Raw genomic sequence first — 23,786 nt, 5'->3', positions numbered from 1 at the left:
ACTCCCTACTTGTACATAGTTTTCTCCTTTCGCTTGTTCTTTCTTTCCTCTCTTTTCTGTAAGTGTATACCTCAGATAAATATTATGTGGAGACTTGTGGCATATATGACTATATGATATATATGTACAATGTCTGAAATACATCTTATGGAAATGTTTGATGATGAACTTCAATAAAAAAATAAATTACAAATAAAAGAATGACCTGTTTCTCTGCTATGTGACCCTATCAAGACAGAATTCAATGATTCGTGTTAGAGTGACCTGTTTCTCCACTGTGTGACCCCATCGAGACCGAATTCAATGAGTCATGTTAGAGTGACCTGTGTGTGTATTGCTCTAGATTTCCAGCATCTGCAGTACCGCTTGTGTTTATAATCAGTCACACTCCAGCCTCCAGAAACTACATTCAATACATTTTATTAAGAAGAAGAATTATAAATACTTTGCATGCTCATTCAACATCTGCAGTAAAACACAAGTAAACCATGGACTAAACTTGGCATTATCAAATACATCTCGCAATTACCTCCTTCACTTCTATCAGCTTGTTTCTGGAAAACAGATAGTGTTTGCAGAATAGGTTTGTAATTCTGAATGGCAAATGATGCAGTCCCATGTAACTGGGAAACATTTGTCCACAGACACCATGGAGAGGTCAGGGACAGCAGATTGAAAGTGCAGGGGGCCTGGTGGGGGTGGGGGGGGGGTAGGGGAAGTGTTGCTCAAATTGAGTTTCCTCTCCCAGAGCACCAAGTGCTGTGGCAGGCTGCACGTGTGGTCTCCCTGGAATAGGAGGTGGATGAAGAATGTCTATCTGTAAGCAGGTGGAGACAGAAGCCAGCATAGACAGGGTGGGTCAAAGGGCCTGTTTTGCTCTGCCAAGCTCCACCCTCCTCTGGTCACATCTGTTGGGCTGGAGCGCCCTCTGCTGGACTATGCTCAGGAAACATGGCGTGAATTCTCTAACTCCACATTCTCAATCCACTCAGAAAACGGTTTTCACAAACTAACTTTCACATTGTTTTATTTCAAAGCTGAAGTCCAACACTTTTCCTCAGGCAGCAGTGACTTCAAGCGATGTCCAGCAATCTGCATGCAATACTTGTTGCGTTTCAATTAACTGTAGCATTCAAGACAAACAAGGAAAGACTTAAAACCAATGAAATGTAGGCAAATGATGGGGTGTTCCAGTCTTAATTGAAACATTTCACATTGAGAGGATGTCAACAAAGCCAGCATAGAAAGGATGGGCCAAAGGTGACTTTAAAAAAATCACCAAGCAATAAATCACCGACCAATAGCTTTTTTTGTTGCTTTTGATTTCCAGATTGATTAAAACTAGTTCATGCCCAGGAATACTACAGCCTAAAGTTGTTTTGGTGTTGGCATGCATGTTTGGGCTGTGGCTGGGGGAAGTAATGGTGAAAAGGAAAGGAGGGAACAACTTTGGTGATGGCAGACTGCAAAGTGGCTGGAGTAGGGGCCTGTGATTTGAGCAGCTCTACAGCAGGCAGGCAAGTTGGTGGGGGAGATGCAGCAGTCTGACAGGCACAAGGCAAGTGGCCGCCATTTGCACCAGCTGCAGTTCCCTGCAGTATCAATAGCCCTAGTCCAAGTTCCTCTGCTGCACAGGGAGACTGACGCAGCTCCCCAGTGTGAACTCTGTATGAGAATACAGGGGCACCCACCCTCCAGTGAGTTTCCCAGTAACACAAGTCATCCTGGAAGTGGTTATCAAAAAACAATCTGTCAGTCAATCAGACGGTAACTGTGAAGGAAGTAACAGCTAACATCTCACTTCTGTCATTTTGTTTCTACCTTGACAGATACTGCCTGACCAACTGAGTTGTCTTTTGAAAGTTCTCTGTTTTATCCTGGACTCTCTACATTTTAATGGGATGGAAAATTCCCTGGGGGCTGGGAGTGGAAGGGGTGTTCTCTGTAATGATTCTCTCCAACTGGTGTGAAGCAACATTTCTTTGGGATGTTCGACCAAGTGGTGATCTGCCTAAAGTAAGTGGGGCCTGAACGTGGCTCCACCTTTCAGGAAGAGCTGGGACTCCACACCAGGAGGTGACAGACAGACATTTTGTGAAACTGGTCCATGCCCAATCATTTGCCTTACTGTATTCAGCTGCCAAATGAAATTTCAAACAAGATTTAAAAATGAGCATTGCAAATCTGCCAGTTCCTACATCAAATACAAACATGGTCCTCAATTTAATTTAAAATGTTGGAATCCAGTGGAGCAACTTGCCAAAATTCCGTACCTGAGAATGACAACAGTACAAGTGAAAACCAAGAACAGCTTCACATAAACTTTAATAACCCATGACCCTCAAGAACAACTGAGAAGCCATAGTTATTCATGAAAGGGAAATGTTTGTAAGTCAGCCAGAGGACTTTTGTTGCAGATTACAAGGGAATACGAACACCTCTCCTGGAAAGAGAGTGATAAAAAGCAGCTTTGGACAGGGATTGCTGATCAAATACAAACTACAGTTCATGCACATGTTTGACCAAAGTCAACCCAGCCTACATTCAGACTTGGGCTGTATGAGGTTCAAACATTTGAATAATCATGGCTGATCTACCCACCTTTATTCCACAAGCTTCAATAATCTTGTCCAACAAAAAAAAATTATCCATCGCAATTTTGAAAATTTCACTTTGTTCTCAAACTCAGCATTATTTTGAGGAGAGAGGCACTAGAAAAGAGGTTTCAGAACAAAGGAACACATTTCTGAAGGAGTCAGTCTATGTTGTGTTGAGAAGGTTACTAAAAAGGCATTTGGAATCCTGGTCTTTATAAATTGAGGCAAGGAATACAAAAGCAAGCAGGGGTTCTCTGAATCATATTTTGTAATTTAGGTCAATCTTTCGTTGGGAATCCAGTAGCCAGACCAGACATCATGGTTTGAATGGGTTGTCATGGAAACACAATGAATCCCAGTAAAGACAAACTCTGTTTCAGTGGAGAGGGTTCTTTCTTCAGGACAATGAAGAAAGTTTAATAAAATATTCACAACTGTGAAGAAATGGTAAATAATAAAGGTTCTTGAAACAATATGTAGAAAATCCATCTGGAGGAGAGAACACACTGAACCTGGCTTTGGGAAATGAGCCACGCTGGGTGACAGACCTGATGGTGAGTGAATATTCTGGGAAGAGTAACCACAACTCATTATGTTTTGAAATAGTTATGAGCAAGAATAAAATTGGATCTTGCAGGAAGGTACTAAATTGGTGAAGGACAAATTATGACAGGATAAGATACGAGCTAAGTGGTGTTAATAGGGAACAGCTACTATCTGATATGTGGGAGTGGTTTAAAAGACCTGCTGATCAGAGTTCAGGATCAGAATATCTGGTAAAGAACAAGGACAAGAATGGTAAGGCATGGGAACCTTGAATGATTCAAGAGGCCTGAATTTAATAAGGAAGGAAATGGAAGTATACGTAAGATTTGGGAAGCAGAAATCAGACTGGGCCCTTGTGGAATATAAAGAAATATAGAAACACAGAAAACCTACAGCACAATACAGGCCCTTTGGCCCACAAAGTTATGCCGAACATGCCCCTACCTTAGAAATTACTAGGTTTACCTATAGCCCTCTATTTTTCTAAGCTCCATGTACCTATCCAAAAGTTTCTTAAAAGACCCTATCGTATCTGTCTCCACCACCATGGATGGCAGCCCATTCCACACACTCACCACTCTCTGAGTAAAAAATTTACCCCTGACATCTCCTCTGTACCTACTCCCCAGCACCTTAAACCTGTGTCCTCTTGTGGCAACCATTTCAGCCCTGGGAAAAAGCCACTGACTATCCACATGATCAATGCCTCTCATCATCTTGTACACCTCTATCAGGTCACCTCTCATCTTCCGTTGCTCCAAGGAGTAAAGGCCAAGTTCACTCAACCTGTTTTCATAAGGCATGCTCCCCAATCCAGACAACATCCTTGTAAATCTCCTTTGCACCCTTTCTATGGCTTCTACATCCTTCCTGTAGTGAGGCAACCAGAACTGAGCACAGTACTCCAAGTGGGGTCTGACCAGGGTCCTATATAGCTGCAACATTACCTCTCGGCTCCTAAATTTAATGCCACGATTGATGAAGGCCAATACACCGTATTCCTTCTTAACCACAAAGTCAACCTGTGCTGCTGCTTTGAGCGTCCTATGAACTTGGATCCCAAGATCCCTCTGATCCTCCATACTGCCAAGAGTCTTACCAATAATTCTATATTCTGCCATCATATTTGACCTACCAAAATGAATCACTTCACATTTATCTGGGTTGAACTCCATCTGCCACTTCTCAGCCCATTTTGCATCCTATCAGTGTCACGCTGTAACCTCTGACAGCCCTCCACACTATCCATAACACCTCCAACCTTTGTGTCATCAGCAAATTTACTAACACATCCCTCCACTTCCTCACCCAGGTTGTTTATAAAAATCACAAAGAGTAACGGTCCCAGAACAGATCCCTGAGGGTAGAGAGCAGGAAGGTGCTGAAGCAGGTGATTAGAAAGACCAAAGGTGACCATGAAATGTCCTTGTAAGCAGAATCAAGGAGAATTACAGGGTATTTTATACATCAAAAAAAGAGGATAACTAAGGGCAGGTTAGGTCCATGTAAGGATAAAGGAGGGAATTTGTCTGGGGAGGCAGGGCAAATGGCTCAGGTATTAAATGAGTACTTTGTGTCAGTATTTACTGAGGAGAAGGACTTGGAGGGTAGTGAAGGCAGAGTGGGACGTGTTCAGGTGCTGGGACATTTTGAGATTAAGGAAAAGGTAGTGCTGGGTCATCTCAGAGCATTAAGGTAGATAAGTCCCCAGATGATGAGAATTAATTTTATATAGGTGAAGGGATTTAGAATGTAAGTCTATCATCTGATCCACACTCTGGAGCAGAAGGTGGCGGTAATGCACCATTAAGCTGGGTGCCAACTGCCGTAAAACAAGAAGAAGGAAGGAAGGAAGTCCCCAGGACTTGATGCCGTATATCCCAGAATATTGCAAGAAAAAGTGAAGAGATTGCTGCGGCTTTGACAAAGATTTTAGTGTCTTCACGAACAATAGGTGAGGTCCCAGAGGACTGGACAGTGACAAATGTTGTACCCAAGAAAGGAAATAGATATAATTCACATAACTATAGGGCAGTAAACCTCACGTCAGTGATAGGGAAGATATGGAGAGGATACTGAAATATAGGATTTATGTGCATTTAGAAAGGCATTGCTTTGCACAGGTTAGGTTATGCCTTACAAACTTGATTAGTTTTTTGTGAAGGTGACAAAGGTGCTGAACAAGGGCAAAGCAGTTTACATTGTCTACATGGACATGAGGCATTTGACAAGGTGCCTTGTGCTAGATTGCATCAGAAGATACATGGGATTCAGGGTGAACTGGCTTGTCCAAAGAAGAACAGAGAGTAGAGCTGGAAGGCTGCTATTCTGGCAGGAGGTCCGTGACCAGTGGTGTTCCACAAAGATCAGTGCAGACATCAGTTGTTTGTGATATATATCAATGATCTGGATGAAAATATTGATGGAGGATCTGCAAGTTTGTGGATGACACCAAGATTGGTGGAGTTGTGGACAATAGACTCAAAGAATACTTGGGATATAGATCAGTTACATATACTGTTAGAGAAGTAGCAGGTATAGTTTAATGCAGGCAAGTGTGAAGTGTTGCACATTGGGGTGTCAAATGAAAGGAGGACATGTACAGTTAATGTGGACCCTTTAGTAGCATTGTCATACAGAGGGATCTTGATGTCCAGGTCCATAGTTCACCCTAAGGGCTATGTAAATGGCGGTAAAAAAGGCGTATGGCATGCTTACCTTCATTAGTAGAGTAAGCAAGTCATACTGCAGCTGTATAAAACTTTAGTCCAACCACACTTGGGATTATTGCCTGTACTTCTGGTCACCACACTATAGGAAGGATGTGGACACTCTGGAGAGGATGCAGAAGAAGTTCATCCGTCCTCCCTAGAGTTCTGGAGACTAAGAGGGACAGTAGAATTTTTTAAGGTTATAATAGGCATAGGTAGGTCAGAATCTTTACCCCACAGTAGAAATGTCAAACACCAGAGGACATGCCTTTAAGGTTAGAGGGGAGATATTTAAAGATGGTGTGAGGGGCAAGTTTCTGGACATTTACAATGAGTTACTCAGAGTGGTACTGGAATCAGGCAATGTGGTGGACTTTAGACTTTAGATATTAAAGGGAAAGGAGGGACACGAATGATACACAGAGGAACACCAAGTTAGTAGGTTAGCAGACGGGTCAGGAACCTGGGGATACAGTCAACTCCTTGAGCAAAGGCTGTAGAATCAGTGCTTCCAACAAGAAATTGAGGGGTGCTGGAGAGAACTAGGCCATGGGAAGAAGGTGGATCAGCAAAGATACAGAGGGCTGAATGGACTCTAACTCCTGTCTTCATGATTCAGATATGTTCAGCCCTGGTGAATTGACCCTGGTGAACCAGCCCAGATGAAAGGACCAGGTGAATTTGCAGCTAACCTTACCAAAAGAATTTATCCTCCAATTGAATAGAAATTAATTACAATTCCATAGGTCATTGTCACCACTTAGTGTTCTAGTCCCTTGAGATGAAGACCAACATTCCAATAGCCTTTTAAATTACTAAAAAAGAGACTCCTGGCAATACTCAGTCAAAATATGATTGGAGGGTGCCACGGCGACGGATGTCACATGTCCAGCAATGAAAGCCTCCGCCCAAAGAATTGGCATTCCGGATGTTGACTTTAATTGTGGCAATTCCTAAAGGAAAAGAGGAATTTTCATTTAACCAGGAACTCCTGTTGGTGTTGCTGCAGTAATGTAAGCCTTATTGTAACAGAGAAATATTGGGATAATGGGAAAGCATCTGTTCATTGGGAATATGCTATTGACTTGGCCAAAAGGTATGTGTAAAAGAGTCGTATGACATGGACACAGGTCGTTCAGTACCGATACCAAGTCAAATGTCAAGTGAAGTGAAGTTTATTGTCATTTAACTACACACATGTACAGTATATAATGTATATAACCATCTAATGTATATAGACAGGACAGTGTTTCTCCAAACCCGAGGGTAAAACACAGCAATAACACACAAATAACACACAATAACTTATTAAGGTAAGGATAAAATCTACAAATGAATCACACATAAATAACAAACTAAAGTGCATCAATATTAAATATTGTCGGGTGCAGAACAGATTAACCAGTAACATTTCGAGTACGATGAGGCCAGGAGATCAGAAGCCTAATGGCCTGGGGGAAGAAACTGTTTCTCATTCTGACTGTTCTTGCTTTTGTGCATCAGAGTCTCCTGCCTGATGGTAGAAAGTCAAAGAGAATGCTGGATGGACGGATGGGATCCTTAATAATACTAAGGGCCCTGCATACACAGCGCTCCTGATAGATATCCCCGATGGATGGTAGGGAGACCTCTATAGTCCTCTCAGCTGTTCTCACAGTCCTTTGTAAGGACTTATGGTCCGATGCTCGACTGTTCCCATACCAGATGGAGATGCAACTTGTCAGGATACTCTCAATTGTGCAGTTACAATGCGGGGTGGGAGCCTTGCTTGCCTCAATCTTTTAAGAAGTGGAGGTGCTGTTGTGCCTTCTTGTTCAGAGAGGTGATGTTAAGGGACCAAGTAAGGTCATCATGATGTAAACTTACAGGAACTTGGTACACTTAACTCTCTCTACAGAGAAGCCATATATTTGCAGATGTTCCAGCTCTCAATACTGATCTATACTAATCCAAACTGCTATCACCCAGCCAGTACCTTCTATAGAACAGAGTTCCAACTGCTCAGTGAAATGTGGCTTTTCAATTTTATGAATATTTCTGCCTTTCTAGTGGTGTGTCAGATGCTTCAACCACCTTCAGGTGGGGAAACTTTTCTTCAGATCCCCTCTAAATCCAGGGGAGCAGAGTTAGGCCATTTAGCCTTTCAAGTTGGCTCCGCCGTCTCATCATGGCTGATTCACTTTCCCTCTCAGCCCCAATCTCCTGCCTTCTCCCTGTATCCCTTCATGCCCTGACTAATCAAGGATCTATCAACCTCTGCCTTAAATATACCCAGTGACCTGGGCAACAAATTCCACAGATTCACTACTCTCTGGCTAAAGAAATTCCTCCTCATCTCCATTCTAAATGGATGTCCCTCTATTCTAAGACTGCGTCCTCAGGTCTTAGACTCTCCCACAATAAGACTTTACCCTGGCCTTCCTATCCTGGTGTTGATTTAACCCTGTTCATTGAAAACAGCGCGTTTTGATGCCTCAGTATTTAATTAATGAATCTGGGAAGTTCGTAAAAAGTGAATGATACGAGAGGCAAATTCCCAAGATCCTTTCTAATGCATCGATTTTCAGAGGTAAATGGTGAGAATTCAGGAGTTAGAAAAGATTTGAACTGAGTTTCTGACAAAGCATGAAGTGGTTCTGGAGCTGACCTGTACTTTAGGGCTTCAGCTGAAGTTACTAATGATGCAGCCTGGTAACAGGCCTTTCCAGCCCAATAAGCCATAGTTGCCCTTATCAAATGCCTTCTGAAAATCCAAGTAAATGACATCCACTGCCTCTTCTTTAACAACCCTATTTGTTACTTCCTGGAAGAACTCTAACAGATGTGTCCAACAAGATTTCATTACCTAGTTTCTCAAACATCTTTTGAGTTGTAGTTTCATCCTTTTCGATCATCACTCGCTTCTCATCCAGCATCAGAACATTCATGGACAGCCACTTGGAAGACATCCACAGGGGGTGATCTGCAATAAGATTTCACCAATGACAGTACAAGTTGGCTGCCAAGATTTGTGTGTTTTTTTAAAATAACAAAGAAGGTTGTTTTCTTTGTAAGTGTTTTAGGGCAGTGATCCCCAACCACTGAGCCGCAAAGCATGTGCTATCAGGCAGTGAGGAAACAATATGATTTGGCGATAGGAAACAATATGAGTCAGCTGCACCTTTCCTCACTCCCTGTCACGCCCATTGTTGAACTTGAACGCACGCGAGGTCATCAGTCGCCTAAACGAAGTGATACCCTTGCGCCAGGGATCACTAGTTGGCCTTGGGTAATCGGCCGCCTCACGCGGCCGGTGAGAAGTGCCGTTGCTACTGGCCTGGAGCGTGGACAGATGGGCGCCACCTCCAAATCTGTTTAGCACATCAAATGTTCATGGGGAACCCAGTGCTAAAATATTTGCAGATGACCTAATTCGGGCTCAGGGTTTCATAAGTAGCAGAGCAGCTACCTCGCTGCGATCTACTGAAAGTCATCCCTCGAGTCAAACTTTTGTCGACCGATAGATCCTACCTACAAAGGGGGGGGCGGGCGCACACCCTGTCCCCTCACTCAGTCAGTCACTCTCTCCAGACTGCGACCGCTGCGGCCCCGGCACGGGAACCTCCGGCCCTTACCTTGTCCTCTCACCCCACCCAGGACCAGCCGTACCTGGCCAATGTGTCTGGCAGCAAGTGGGCGGGAGGCTGGAGTTCGGGTCCAGAGGCTGTCTAATGAGGCAATGAAAACTGCTTTGGCACCTTGAGTCCAAGCACCCAGCAAGGTGCTTTGGCACCTTGAGTCCAAGACAAACCCATTGAGTTTTTTGAGCGGAAAAGAAGTGAGCAAGCAGGACAGAAGTAAGTGCTGAGAGCCACGAAAACTAAATTGCAGAATAGACTGGACATAAGGAACCCCCTTCGAGTATCGCTGTCTCCCATCACCCCTCGATGGGACCATCTTGTTGCAGGGAAGCAAGCCCAGGGCTCCCACTGATTCAGCGATATTGGTGTGTTGCAATGATTTTATATGTTCGTACAAGGAAAATATGCGCTGTGTGTTTAATATCCAAACGTTACTTAAAATGTTATGATGCTATTGACTTATAATTGACTTATCACTATATTCATGAGGAAAATATGCGCTGTGTGCTTAATATTAAATTCGTTATGTAAACCCTTTTAGAAACGAAATTGAGTGTATTAGCCACTTATAAGTGACTCATAGTTGATTTATCACCTATATTCCAGTCGTGATTAACACCCCCTACCGTCGGCTAGTCCGCAAGAATATTGTCAATATTAAACCAGTCCGCGGTGCAAAAAAAAGTTGCTGACCCCTGTTTTAGGGAAATAAATATTTAACATTTGCATCCACCTCCTTCTCCAGAAGAGCTTCTGGGCCGAAGGGCCTTTTTCTGTGCTGATTTTCTTTAACAAAGCACACTCTAAAGGAACTGGATAATCCAGATTGAGGTCAGGTCTACCAGCTACTCCCTAGCTGGCCAGTGCTGGAGAACCCATGGCTTCAATCTTTCATAAGGGAGACACCTGCCCACCCAATCCTCTCCCAAAACTCATCTCCCTAATCTGCTCCTCAAACCCAAACATCTGCACCCAAGTCCACAGCAGGTCACATCCTGTGGGAGGTGAACATGGAAGTCAGCCTTTGTGTTTCAGATGAACACTGAGGTACCAGACCTCTGGGGTGTCACATCTGATTGACTGGTTCAGGCTCTGAGCAAGTCCCCAAAAAACACATGGAAGGATTCTGATCTGTAAGGACTTTTTAAGCCATGATAATTAAAAAATGATAGAATTTTAAGGACTTTCTTTAAGAAGTTCCATTGAATGCTTTTAGAGGAGGTTGAATGCAGGATCACTCCAACTAGGACCTGTAATTCTGGAAGCTCATCATTAACCGAATAGAACTGAAAAGTTTTAAATCTGTTTCTAAGTAGTTGGCTCATGTCAGACGCTGTGGCAGAAGCTCACCACACTCGTACTAACCGATCACCACAAACATTGATCATGGAGTAACTCCTTAACCCGACAGTCATTACCAGGTGGAAGGGCTTGTTATTGTCCAATAAAGCTGTGGTACTTACCATCTGAGATCAGAGGAGTAGGGGGGGAGATGATAGTCCAGCCAGCTTTTTTGAAGATATCAATCTGAAAATTGAAAGTGGGGGATGAATGAGTGGGGATCAGAGGTTCAGGGAATTAGTTGTCGATCCCCACATAATAGAGAGATGCACAGACTTCATCCACAATGAGTAACAGCAGAGCCTCTCCATGTTGATGGTAATTTTCAATTGTACCTTCTCTGGGTCCCCACCATCACTAATCCCAGCTGCTTGCCAGCTATTGTGGTGTTGGACACCTGTTTCACAGTGTTTAGAAAAGATGCGCTGGAGAAGATCCAGAAGAGGTTCACAAGGATGGTTCCAGGAATGAAAGGGTTATCATACGAGGAACATTTGATAGTTCTGGGTCTGTACTCATTGGAATTTAGAAAGATGGTGGGGTGGGGGGGGGGGGAATCTCATTTAAACCTTTTGAATGTTGAAAGGCCTAGACAGAGTAGATGTAGAAAGGATGTTTCCCATGGTCGGGGAGTGAGGGCACAGCCTCAGGATAGAGTGGTGTCAATTTAAAACAGAGATGCGGAGAAATTTCTTTAGCCAGATGGTGGTGAATTTGTGGAATTTATTACCATGGGTAGCTGTGGAGGTCAGGTCATTGGATGTATTTAAGGCAGAACTTGATAGGTTTTTGGATTGGACATGGCATCAAAGGTTACGGGGAGAAGGCCGGGGAGTGGTGCTGAGGAGGGGAAGAAAGGATCAGCGATGATTGAATGCCAGAGCAGACTTGGTGGGCCAAATGGCCTAATTGTGCTCCTATGTCTTATTGTCTTGTATTGTCTGTTTGTCCCACTCCCATCAGGGAGGAGGCTAAGTAGTATCCATGCCAGATCACCAGACTCAAAAACAATTACTTTCCCTAAGCAGTAAGACTGATCGATGCTTCCAACCACTAACTCCAACACTTTTTTATTATTTCCCCTTATGTACAGCTTGACATTACCTTATGGACATATAATCAATCTACGTATATAAGCTATATATATCTACTTTTTTTATTATTGTTGTGTTCTTTATCTTATTGTATTTCTTTTTGTGGCGCATCTGATCTGGAATAATAATTATTTCGTTCTCCTTACACTTGTGTACGGGAAATAATATTAAACAATCTTCAGTCTTATACTGGAGTGTTTAGTCATTAAAAACAGAGGCAGGAAATACAAAAAGAATACTTCACACTGAAACAGTTTGCTTTAAAACTCTGATCCTAATCCTTTAATCAGAAGCCAACTTAGCCACAGCTCACCTGATGACAGGGTCGGTCTGGGTTTGACAGGACCAAACCAGGCCCAATTATGTTGAAAGTGGCATCAATATGCATAGGGTTTGGATCCCTGAAGGAAATGGTGTGAACCCTGTACGTTGGAGTGAGGTGTCTCCGCATCCACTCAATCCCTAGGAAATTAGTCACCTGGAAAAGTAGGACAATCTCATTGTAATGATTTCTTGGAGTTTAGAGAAAAGTTGAGCAGCAAACAAATGTGATTCACAGAGCTGGAGGGTCAGGCTGAGGTCAGTCTTGAATCTGCACAGGAGAAACAACTGAAAGCAGCGGAGGTCAGGGGGAGTCAGTGGGACTATCAGAGCTGTGTGCGACCATCAGCGTGGAGCCATCGGAACCTGTGTGAGGCTGACGCAATGTTCCTACCTGGCTCCTCTGTACAAATATATCCTTCCCAGCTCTTATGAAGTCAGCAGCATCAAAGCATGGTTCAAACTCGGTGGTGACAAATTTTCCTTCAGCAGCCAACTTGTGTCTGTCTTCCACGGAAAGAATGGGGTATTCCTGCACAGGAAACACTCCTCTCACATCAATGCAGAACGTGGGACATGGCACCTCTCCCCACACAGACTCTGAGGTCCTCCCTGTGCCCACCCCCGAATGGCCCATTCACCATTTTGGCACAACATGCACAAAATTCTGGAGGAACTCAGCAGATCAGGCACCATCTATGGCAAAGATTAACTAGTGGATGTTTTGGGCCGAGACCCTTCATCAGTACTGCTCCTGTGTGAAGGATCTGTGTTCACTGTTTGTTCTGCCCGTGTTTACAACCCAAAACTTGTTGACAGTTTTCAAGGGTCAAAGGTTAATTTCCAGGAAAATGCTGCAAACAGCTCACTGAGCATTCTTATAAATGATTTTATTTGAATACCAATTTATTAAAAATTTTGCAATGGGGGAAGAAAGAATCAATTTCAAGTTGAATTTAATTGTCATTCAATGGTACATGTGTGTACAGCTAAACGAAACAATGTTGGTCAGGGACCAAGGTGCAAAACATCCTACATACATCACACAGCTCAAAATAATATTAACAAATTTTTAAAAAGCAGTCAAATAGGAGGAAAAGAGTATGTGACCGAGTCTCCAGGCGCTGGTGACTGGCTGATTAATGTCGTTACCTGTAGCATGTGGGAGACAAGTAACCCATGGTGACCCACGCAGGGTGGGTGTGACCAGGCTGTGCTGCAGGGGGTACCTGTCCTTCATTCTACGGGGGAAAGCATTCTCATGCATTCACAGAAGGATTAAGGTTCTGGTTCCCCCTCCCTGCCCAGAAAACCCCACCCTAACACAGGCTGGATTCCCTGCCTGAACACCTGGTCTGACATCCGGTGAGTTCACCCTGTGAAAACTCCCAACTCACCAGGTTATACAGTTCATCCGACATTTGTGGCTTGGGGGCAGTTGTCCACTTGGCTCCACGGAGAAAGTAGTCCTTAATGATAGGGCGATATGCCCTATACTCAAAGAAACGAGCTCTCCAGGCCATTGGTGCCTCAATGATTTCATTACCCACCACCAGCAGAATGTCCCTGGGCATGGCAGCATACATTCCTGTGTGAGGAGAGAGAGAGCTGAAGGCGACATCCAGTGCCTCAGAGTATGGGTGACAGCTTGATTATCGGAGGGGCAGAGGCAGCCTCAGAAACCCTTGTGTTCATCGATATTATCAATGTGAGCGCTTCCAGTGGTCTGCTCTCTTGTCCCACCCACATTGTAATTACCATCATCGTACAGTCCACACCCTTCACTGATTGCTATAATTTCATCCACCCCACTCTTTCTGTCCCACTTTTGAATATAATCAATGTCTCTGTCTCCACAGCTTTCTGTGGGGAAGGATTCTTGATGCATAAATGAGTTCCTCACCATTGTAAATGGGTGACCATATTCTGAAAGGACTCCCCCAACTATCCTCTCAGTCTCTGCCAAACCAACTGTGGTGAACTACATATACCTGTCTGAACACGCCCCCCCCCCCCCACCGCCGCTGACTGCTCCTGTGGCTCCTCCCACTGACCCCGGTATAAAGGCGATTGGGGCCTGAGCCCTGCCTCTCAGTCTCTGCCAAACCAACCATCCTTAGTTTCCAGATCGACTTTCATTCTGCAAATGATTCCTCAGCTTGTCCTCTTTCCCCTCCCCTTCCTTTCCAGTCCTGATGAAGATATCTTGACCCGAAACATTGACTGTTAATTCCCTTTCCATGGATGCTTTCCTGGCCTGCTGAGTTCCTCCAGCATTTTGTGTATGTTCCTCAGAGACTATCACTTCATTTTACCAAGGATCAAGTCTAGCGTCCCCTGGAAACTCCTCCACAGTTCATCTATCCTTAGGTAAGGAAACCCAAACCCTCCCCACAGTTCAAAAATTCTCTCAAAGTCCTATTTTTATATTCCCTACCTTTAACTAAAGACCATCATTCCATCACCATTCAACAGCACACGGCAGCTGCTGTTCATTGTACGCACACAGACGGTGCACCAAGACACCAGTGTTAAAGTAACATTTTATTCTTCCTTCCAGAGTGGATAAGCACAGATGACAGTCCACCTGACAAACTTCTTTAGAACCAAGGAGATATACAGCTCAGAAAAGGCCCTTCAGTTCAACTTGCCCCTACTAACCAATATACCTTCCTGACCTAGTCCGACTGACATGCGTTTCACCCATTCCCTCCAAACCAGGTTCCCTGCTCTTTATAGTACTGTGCAAAACTCTGAGACACCCCAGATGGTATGGCCTCCACAGAGCCCTGATCTCAATATCATCAAGGTAGTCTGGGATTATTGGAAGAGACAGAAGCAGGCGAGACAGCCAAAATCTACAGAAGAACTGTGGCAAGTTCTCCAAGACGCTTATCAACTGATTTTCATATAAAACTGCACGTTAGTGTACCTAAGGGAATTGATGCAGTTTTAAAGGCAAAGGGTGGTCACACCAGATATTGATTTGATTTAGGTTTTTTTTTACTGTTTTCTGCTCTTTTTAGTAATTTTTTGATATTTAGCTTTTCATTATTTTTGAAAGCATCTTTGCTTTACAAATTTTTTTTACAAGTGTCTAAGACTTTTGCACATTACTGTATGCTACCATTGCAAGCTTGTGTGGTGTCAGAAACAACTGCTAAATGCCCCATATCCTGAACTCAAAGAAGGGGAAGGTGACAGAGGGATAGAACTGGGTCAATGGGCTGAAGAGTCTCCTCTGGCTCAGTGTTCCTGACAGAGCTGTTGGCTCATTGTACAACTGCAGGGTACCCAGGCAAAGAGCGGCAATAGTAACTGTGGTCCCTACTCTGCAGTGGCATTGCCCAGACCCTGGATGGGCACAAGGTGAACAGGTGACCAACTAAAGCCCAGTCATCTGATAAATTTCATGGCTGAGAGGGGCAGTGGTCACTCAGGGAGGTCAGAAGTATACAAAGTGAAGGTCTTTTGGTGGATGGTGCTGGAGAAAGGACCTCTAGACATGCCTTATATGGCCTGAGAAAATGGAGATGTTGTGTCCTCATGAGTTAGCTGAACCTCAGTATGCACTAGGATTTCTCAAACAGAAATTCAAAAAAACCCACAATTGCTGGAAATCTGAAATAAAAATAGATATTGCTGAAAACATGCAGGCGGCATCTGTGGGGAGAGAAGCAGTCAACAATTCCTGTCAAAGACTCAATGAAGGGTCTTCAACTCCATTTTTTCTCTCCACAGATGCCATGCCAACCAATTCCAATAGCTACTGATTTTATTTCTTTAGTTGAATTCGTCATTCAGCTTTTCACAATATTTTGAGCAAATGCATATTGCATTTACCTGTGGATTCAAAGTCTGGCGTCTTGTAATTCTGGGACCAGTCAATGATCTCAGGGCGCCTGACAATCACTCCCTCACCATGGAGAACGTTACACATTTCTTCAATTTCGTTAACAGCTTTCTTCATGTGCTCCTTAGGAAATCTCTGGCCTCCGTACTGCTGGTAGAAGGGCCAATACTTCTCATAGGTATTGGCCTGAAAGAGGAAATCTTCATCAGGGTTCTACTTGCTGTCAGTAAACTCACAGCATCATTTGTACCCCCTTGCTCCATCACAGCCCCACCCTCACCTCATACCCACTATACACACCCCACCCCCACTATACACCCCCACCTCCTCTCCCCTTCCCTCATACCCACTATATACACCCCACCCCCACCTCATACCCACTATACACACCCCACCTCCCCTCCCCTTCCCTCATACCCACTCCTACCCTCATACCCACAAGATACATCCTACCTTCATGCCCAGTATGCACCTCCACCCCTACCCCTCACCCCCTCCCCACCCTCACCCTCATATCCACTATACCCAACCCCACCCTCGTACCCACTATATACATCCCTACCCTCATACACACCCTGCCCTCTTGCCCAGTATATACCTCTACCCCCACCTCTCATCCCCTCCCCAACCCCATCCTCGTACCCACTATACACACCCCCGCATCCAACTCTCATCACCTCCCCTCCCTCATCCTCATACCCACTATATACACCCCACCCCACCCTTGTACCCACTATACACTCCCACCTCCCCTCCCCTTTCCTCATACCCACTATATACACCCCTACCTTCATACCGACAATACACACCCCCACCCCTAATATACACACCTCTACACCCATCTCACCCCCTCCCCACCCCCACCCTCATACCCACTATACTCACCCCACGTCCAGCTCTCACCCCCCTCCCACCCTCATACTATACCCACCCTGGCTGGTGTCACTGGGGTGAGGTGAGCGCTCTGCCTGTTCAATATGTTGCTCTTTAATGCAAACTGACTTCCTGTTTGACTGCAAATATGTGTTCTGTGCTTCAAAGGTGACATACCCCAATGGATCAGTGCAGGACCAATGGGACTGACTGAAAGACAAATGGTCCTGGGTAGGAGAGAGGACAGCAGGTGGAGCCATGGCCTCACCACTGGGACCAGTGAGTTTCCAGGCAGACAGCGAGGGTGGACTCCCCATTCAATGTACACTTCTCCTGCCAACTATTCACCAATGGTCCAAAGTGTGCTACTGATCTAGCTGCCAATGAAGTGCACAACAAACTCTGCACATAAAGTGCTCACTCATGCAGAGCTGTGACAATCCAACATTCTCAGCCACATTGACACCTGAGAACCTCCCTGATCCCTTCCTGTAGTACCAACCTTCACCTCCACAGTGAAAGGAGGCACACACGCATTCTCTGCCCGGCCCACAATCACTTCTTCCAGGGTGTCCCACTCATTGTAGGAGTTGACTGGACAATCTTCACCCAGTGAATTAGCAGTTTTGTCCTTGGCATCATCTTCTGCAACACAGGAGCTCATGGCTGTAGCAGCAGCCTGAGTACTTTGGAACGTTCTCTGCACCCATCCCACAACAGCTCGGCCAATCTGAAAGCACAAGATGGAACCATCAGGAACAGCCCATATGTGTCTGACACTGTGCAGTCCAGTGGTGAGCTTGAAACAGATCTTTCAAAGTTGCAAAGCAAATTGATATGGTGATTAAGAAGCATTTGGTGTGCTGGCCTTCATTAGTCAGGAAATTGAGTTCAAGAGCTGCAAGGTAATGTGCAGTTCAGTAAAACCCCTATCACACTCAGAGTATTGTGTTCAGTTCTAGTCACCTCATTATAGGAAGGATGTGGAAGCTTTAGAGAGGGTGCAGAGGAGATTTACCAGGATGTTGCCTAGATTAGAAACCGTGTCTTATGAGGATAGGTTGAGCGAGCTAGGTCCTTTCTCTTTGTGCTGTAGGTTTTCTATGTTTCTATGTATATTTAAGACAGAGGTTGATGGACTCTTCATTGGTCAGGGCCTGACGGGATATGGGGAGAAGGCAGGAGAATAGGGCTGAGTGGAAAATTGGATCAGCCATGATGAAATCTTATGGCCTTATGATAAATACTGCATCTTCTACAGTAATGAAAACAGCAATTTCTATATCATTAGTAACACTAATCCTAATCTCATTGACCATGGCAGAAAGCCACGCTGTATCTTCAACTCCCCGTTCAGGCAACTCGATAGGAGTCCGGGTGACTGCATTGAGAGAGTTGTATGTTTGCACAGACTGTCTATTGCCTTTCCCGTACTAGGAGATGAAAGAAATGTGAATGGTATTTTAATGCTTGTAACCTGATAATCGTTCTCGAACACTGACACGTTTATGGTCATTCATGTTTCAGTGAGAGAAACAGATCATCTTTCAGCCCTTTTTCTGGATTGGCTATTAAAGGAAAATAGCTGGAGGAGACGTTTCTATTTCTGGTACAATGAGGACAAGATTTGTAAAAGGGGCAACACAGAGCTGCTACTCCAAAAGGAGGCAAGCGGCTCTCGCTTTTCAAAAACAAAATCATCTTCAAATGTTTCCTCATAGCCGGCAGTTACGTTCCTCACTGGTTCTTTCAGTAATAGCTGGCGTTGTTTTAATGATCCTGGCGGTCCGCAGTTAGTGTCTGAATGAGATTTTTCCGGAGATTGCTACACGATAACTTGTCAAACTCGCCTGGGCCAGTTTGGGGAGCGCTACTTCCCCACAGCGAGTGACCTCATTTCCACTTAGGCTCCTTCTTCATGGCGTGTCGTCCGCCAGACGGCAGTTTGGGCTCAGAACCAGTGCCCTTTTTCCAGCCACCCAGGGGTTTTACCTCTGACTATGTCCAAACGGAGGTAGTCTGCATGCTTATCCGAACGTTTCTCTGATTTGGCCATTCACTTCTATACTCAAGATGCTGAACTGAACAGCTAGCGTATGATGTATCTACAATCAGATAGATTGCAAACCAACGTCCGGAACTGACGAGGGAGAACAGACAACTCCTACCTGGACCTCCAGCAGAAGTGAGTCCTGACCAATGTTTCTGAGGAGGTTCTCGGGGTATTCCCTCCCTCCCTCCCACCCCCCCCCCTACTCCGTTACATCTTCTTCAGACATGAAAATTACGGCGCAGGCCATTTGGCCCATCGTCTCCACGTTGGCCTTTTCCCGTATACGCCAATCTCATTTGCCCTTATTAGAACCATGCAGTTCTATGTCTGTTAATGAAGGCACAGTACCTCCGCTTTGTAACACTGGCCCAGGGAATACAGCACTACAGCACCGTCCCTTTACTGAACACAATAAGTCAACCGGTTTTGAGGGCGATTTGCTAGAGGTCCCACACTTCCTGTGCTCTGAAAATTACTCACGGCTGTTGAACTGAAACCTCTGACTAACGAATGGCAACAACCAAACGCCCTTAACCACCCTTGCTGCAACTTTGAGGGATCTATGGAGGTGGGCCCCAAGATCCCACACTTTAAAATCGTTGCCTGGCCTCATTGGCTAAAATTATTGCCAGCACTTGCACTTTCAATGTGTTTCCCTGTATCGGAATCAGAATCTGGTTTCATATCGCTGGCATGTGCCGGGAAAAGGCAGCGCCCTGCTCTTTTCTTTCGTGTTCACTAACATTTTGCTCAGGCTCCAGGCACCACGAGCTCCACCAATGTTAAAATGAAGTTCCTGCACCTTCAGGATAGACAGCGACCCGACACCGGCTCCAGCACAGGGGTGCCTGAATTCACAGTGGCTTGCCCCAAACCCCCGGGTACACAAGCACGGGTCCCACAACCGAAGTAACTGGTTCGGACCCCACCCCGACCCCCCACGGACACCAAAACGTCCGCACTAATCATTTCTTCACAAATCTGAGGTACGGGACCATGATCAAACACTGGGAAAATGTACAGTCCTCTACACTTTCACTGTACCGTGTACCCCACACACGCTGTGCAGTGTATACAGTGTACCACACAGCCCTGCCCAGTGTTTCACAGCCCGTGTACAGTGTATACAGTGTACCACACAGCCCTGCCCAGTGTTTCACAGCCCGTGTACAGCGTATACAGTGTACCACACAGCCCTGCCCAGTGTTTCACAGCCCGTGTACAGTGTATACAGTGTACCACACAGCCCTGCCCAGTGTTTCACAGCCCGTGTACAGCGTATACAGTGTACCACACAGCCCTGCCCAGTGTTTCACAGCCCGTGTACAGCGTATACAGTGTACCACACAGCCCTGCCCAGTGTTTCACAGCCCGTGTACAGCGTATACAGTGTACCACACTGCCTGAACAGCGTATACAGTGCGACACGCCCCGTGTACAATGTGTCCAAACACACTGTGAAGTGTATACCATGTGCCACACTCACGTACAGCATATACAGCGTCCCACACACAGTACAGTATATATCGTGTATCACACAGGGCATATATATACAGTATATATCGTGTACCCTCCGTCTACAGTGTACGACACGACCCTGTGCAGTACTGTGCATTACGCACATAATGTACAGTGCACTGTGTACCACATACCAGGTACCGTGTACCTATCCTCTCTACAGCTACAGACCCGTTGTCCGTTTGTTTCCGCTCTCCCCGTTTGTGACCGACTCGTGTGTTTTGGGGGTTTTGGCTGTAAACCCGTCCCACGTTTGTTTACCCCACCATTTCTGGGAATTTTAGATCTGGCTTTAACCTGATTGCTCCGAGCGTCGGTGGATATAAGCCTGGCCCCGAGCGGGAGACAGTAATTGCCGTGGGCAGCCCTGTGCCTCCGGGATACTGACCATGGCTCCTAAGAAGTGGGCGGACTCGGCACCTCTGCTACCTCCGCGCAGACACCGCACCCGGATCATGGTCCTTCTCTGGCCGCACCGTGGTCACGCTCAGAGCGGGACCGCTCCCAGCCCGACCCTTTAAATCCCTGTCCCCGCTCCCATTGGCTGCTATAACGGCCCCGCCTGACCTTTCCAAGGGAGCCTCAAGATGTCCAAACTTAGAAATCTTAGTGAGTGCTAACCACAGCACCGGCTGGTTCCGGGAGCTCCCAGCGAAGGCGGCGGGACCTTTCCAGCAGCCGGACTCGGGGGTGCGAGGGCGGGGGTGTAGACGGCGGGATGGGGCAGTACCGCCCGGCCGGGGTCCCCTCCATCCCGAGTTCGACTCCTGCTGCTAGTCCTTATGTTCTTATTGTACGGTGAGGCAGACTCGACGGGCCGGATGGCCGACGCCTGTTCCAATTCCTTATGTTCTCATCACTATTCCCTCTTTGAACTCACAGGTTTTCATGCTTTTAACTACAGTGTATTCAGCCAGGAACTCACACAGTTCCTACAACTCCACACGTAGATTACCGCACTGACTGACAGGACCTACTGTCTTCCCAACTAACATTTTATTCTTAATGTGCTTATAGAATATTATAGGGTCCTTCATACCTTATTTACCGGGGACATCTTATGGCCCATTTTTGGGCTAACAAATTCCTTCTCGATTTTTCTCTGGGGCATCAGAGGTTGGCTATGGTCTGATAGAAGTATATAGTATGAGACATAGATGGCCGATAATGAAGTCTTTTCCCTAAGGTGGAAATGTCAAATACTAAAGGACATTACTTTAAGGTAACAGGGCGAGAGGATAATGCAGATCTATGACACAAGAGATGCTGGAAACCCAGAGCAACACACACAAAATACTGGAGGAACTCAGCAAGTCAGGCAGCATCTATGGAAATAAATAAGCAATTGACTTTTCAGCCCGAGACTCTTCATCAGGATTGGAGAGGAAGTGGGGGGGGGGGGGGGGGGGGGAGGGGGAGATGTCAGAATGAAAGGTGGTTGGGGAGGGAAGTGAAGATCTATGAGGCAAGTTTGTCTTTCGCAGAGACCGATGGGCGCCAGGGGAGATGCTGGAAACAGATACGATTGAGAGTTATTTCCACAGGCACACGGACAGGCAGGAAACGGAAGGATAAGGACCAAGTGGACACAGATGAGATGAGTTTAAATTGGAGAATGGTGGGTGGAAGAGCTTGAGTATGTGCAGATGTCTGAGCACCACAAGGATGGACCTTCTACCGCACGTCTATCTGAGTCTTGTAATCATGCCCCATACTCTCATTGGGAGCAGTGGTCCACCAACCCTGGGAAACTCCATTCTGTATTTCCCTCTAATAAACAACCATTCTGTAATGTAGCCAGTTTTCCATTTAATCTGCCTCTTTACATCAGTCTTAAACTGCCATGAATACTTACAATATAGTAGGGCATTTGACTCATGGTGTCTGAACTTGTCAGAAAAGGCAACACAAGCCAGCCATGGTGGTGATGTCAGAAGAATGGAGGGTTATTGTTACTGCTTTATTCACAAAGGGCAATAGGAATAAAACTGGGAACTAGACATTGGTGGTAGGTCATCTGCTGAGGATTCTGAGGGACAGGATTTGTGTTCACTTGGAATGGCAGGTACTGATTCAGAATAATCAGCATGATTTTGTGCAGGAGAGATCATATCTCACAAATCTGCTTGTTTTCTTTTTTGAGGAGGTAACTAAGACATTTGATGAAGGCACAGCACTAGATAAGGTTTATATGGAGCTTAGTGAGGAAAAAGGCAAGGTTCCACGGTGGACTCCTCAGAAGGTCAAGGCACAAGAGAGTGGCTCACCTGCACTCTCCTCTGGTAGACACTGACTCACCTGCACTCTCCTCTAGTGGACATTGGCTCACCTGCACTCTCCTCTAGTGGACATTGGCTCACCTGCACTCTCTAGTGGACATTGGCTCACCTGCACTCTCCTCTAGTGGACATTGGCTCACCTGCACTCTCCTCTAGTAGACACTGACTCACCTGCACTCTCCTCTAGTGGACATTGACTCACCTGCACTCTCCTCTAGTGGACATTGGCTCACCTGCACTCTCCTCTAGTGGACATTGACTCACCTGCACTCTCCTCTAGTGGACATTGGCTCACCTGTACTCTCCTCTAGTGGACATTGACTCACCTGCACTCTCCTCTAGTAGACACTGACTCACCTGCACTCTCCTCTAGTGGACATTGACTCACCTGCACTCTCCTCTGGTGGACATTGACTCACCTGCACTCTCCTCTAGTGGACATTGGCTCACCTGCACTCTCCTCTAGTGGACATTGGCTCACCTGCACTCTCTAGTGGACATTGACTCACTTGCACTCTCCTCTAGTGGACACTGACTCACCTGCACTCTCCTCTAGTGGACATTGGCTCACCTGCACTCTCTAGTGGACATTGGCTCACCTGCACTCTCCTCTAGTGGACATTGGCTCACCTGCACTCTCCTCTAGTAGACACTGACTCACCTGCACTCTCCTCTGGTAGACACTGACTCACCTGCACTCTCCTCTAGTGGACATTGGCTCACCTGCACTCTCTAGTGGACATTGGCTCACCTGCACTCTCCTCTAGTAGACACTGACTCACCTGCACTCTCCTCTAGTGGACATTGACTCACCTGCACTCTCTAGTGGACATTGGTTCACCTGCACTCTCCTCTAGTAGACACTGACTCACCTGCACTCTCCTCTAGTGGACATTGACTCACCTGCACTCTCCTCTAGTGGACATTGGCTCACCTGTACTCTCCTCTAGTGGACATTGACTCACCTGCACTCTCCTCTA

The 23,786-nt window shown here is 45.8% G+C and overlaps 1 protein-coding gene across 2 annotated transcripts; it reads right to left on the bottom strand.

Moving 5' to 3' along the window:
* Positions 1 to 404: 404 nt before the first annotated feature.
* gatm (glycine amidinotransferase (L-arginine:glycine amidinotransferase)) lies at positions 405 to 21,019 on the bottom strand. 2 transcript variants are annotated; one of them, XM_073032802.1, is made up of 9 exons: positions 20,916 to 21,019; positions 17,459 to 17,686; positions 16,074 to 16,269; positions 13,628 to 13,818; positions 12,625 to 12,762; positions 12,223 to 12,387; positions 10,938 to 11,001; positions 8,700 to 8,816; positions 405 to 6,807 (listed from the first exon to the last, which is right to left on the bottom strand). In XM_073032802.1, exons 1-9 carry the CDS (start codon positions 20,982 to 20,984, stop codon positions 6,695 to 6,697), a joined length of 1,281 nt encoding a protein of 426 aa, XP_072888903.1. In that variant the 5' UTR covers positions 20,985 to 21,019; the 3' UTR covers positions 405 to 6,694. The 2 variants fall into 2 exon arrangements, with proteins under 2 accessions (XP_072888903.1, XP_072888905.1); XM_073032804.1 differs by lacking the exon at positions 12,625 to 12,762.
* Positions 21,020 to 23,786: the final 2,767 nt, after the last annotated feature.

This window comes from Hemitrygon akajei, chromosome 30 (genome assembly GCF_048418815.1).
Source record: "Hemitrygon akajei chromosome 30, sHemAka1.3, whole genome shotgun sequence".
NCBI classification, from domain to species: domain Eukaryota; kingdom Metazoa; phylum Chordata; class Chondrichthyes; order Myliobatiformes; family Dasyatidae; genus Hemitrygon; species Hemitrygon akajei.
The sequence above is the reverse complement of the archived record's forward strand: the minus strand, read 5'-3'. Positions and strand labels throughout refer to the sequence as shown.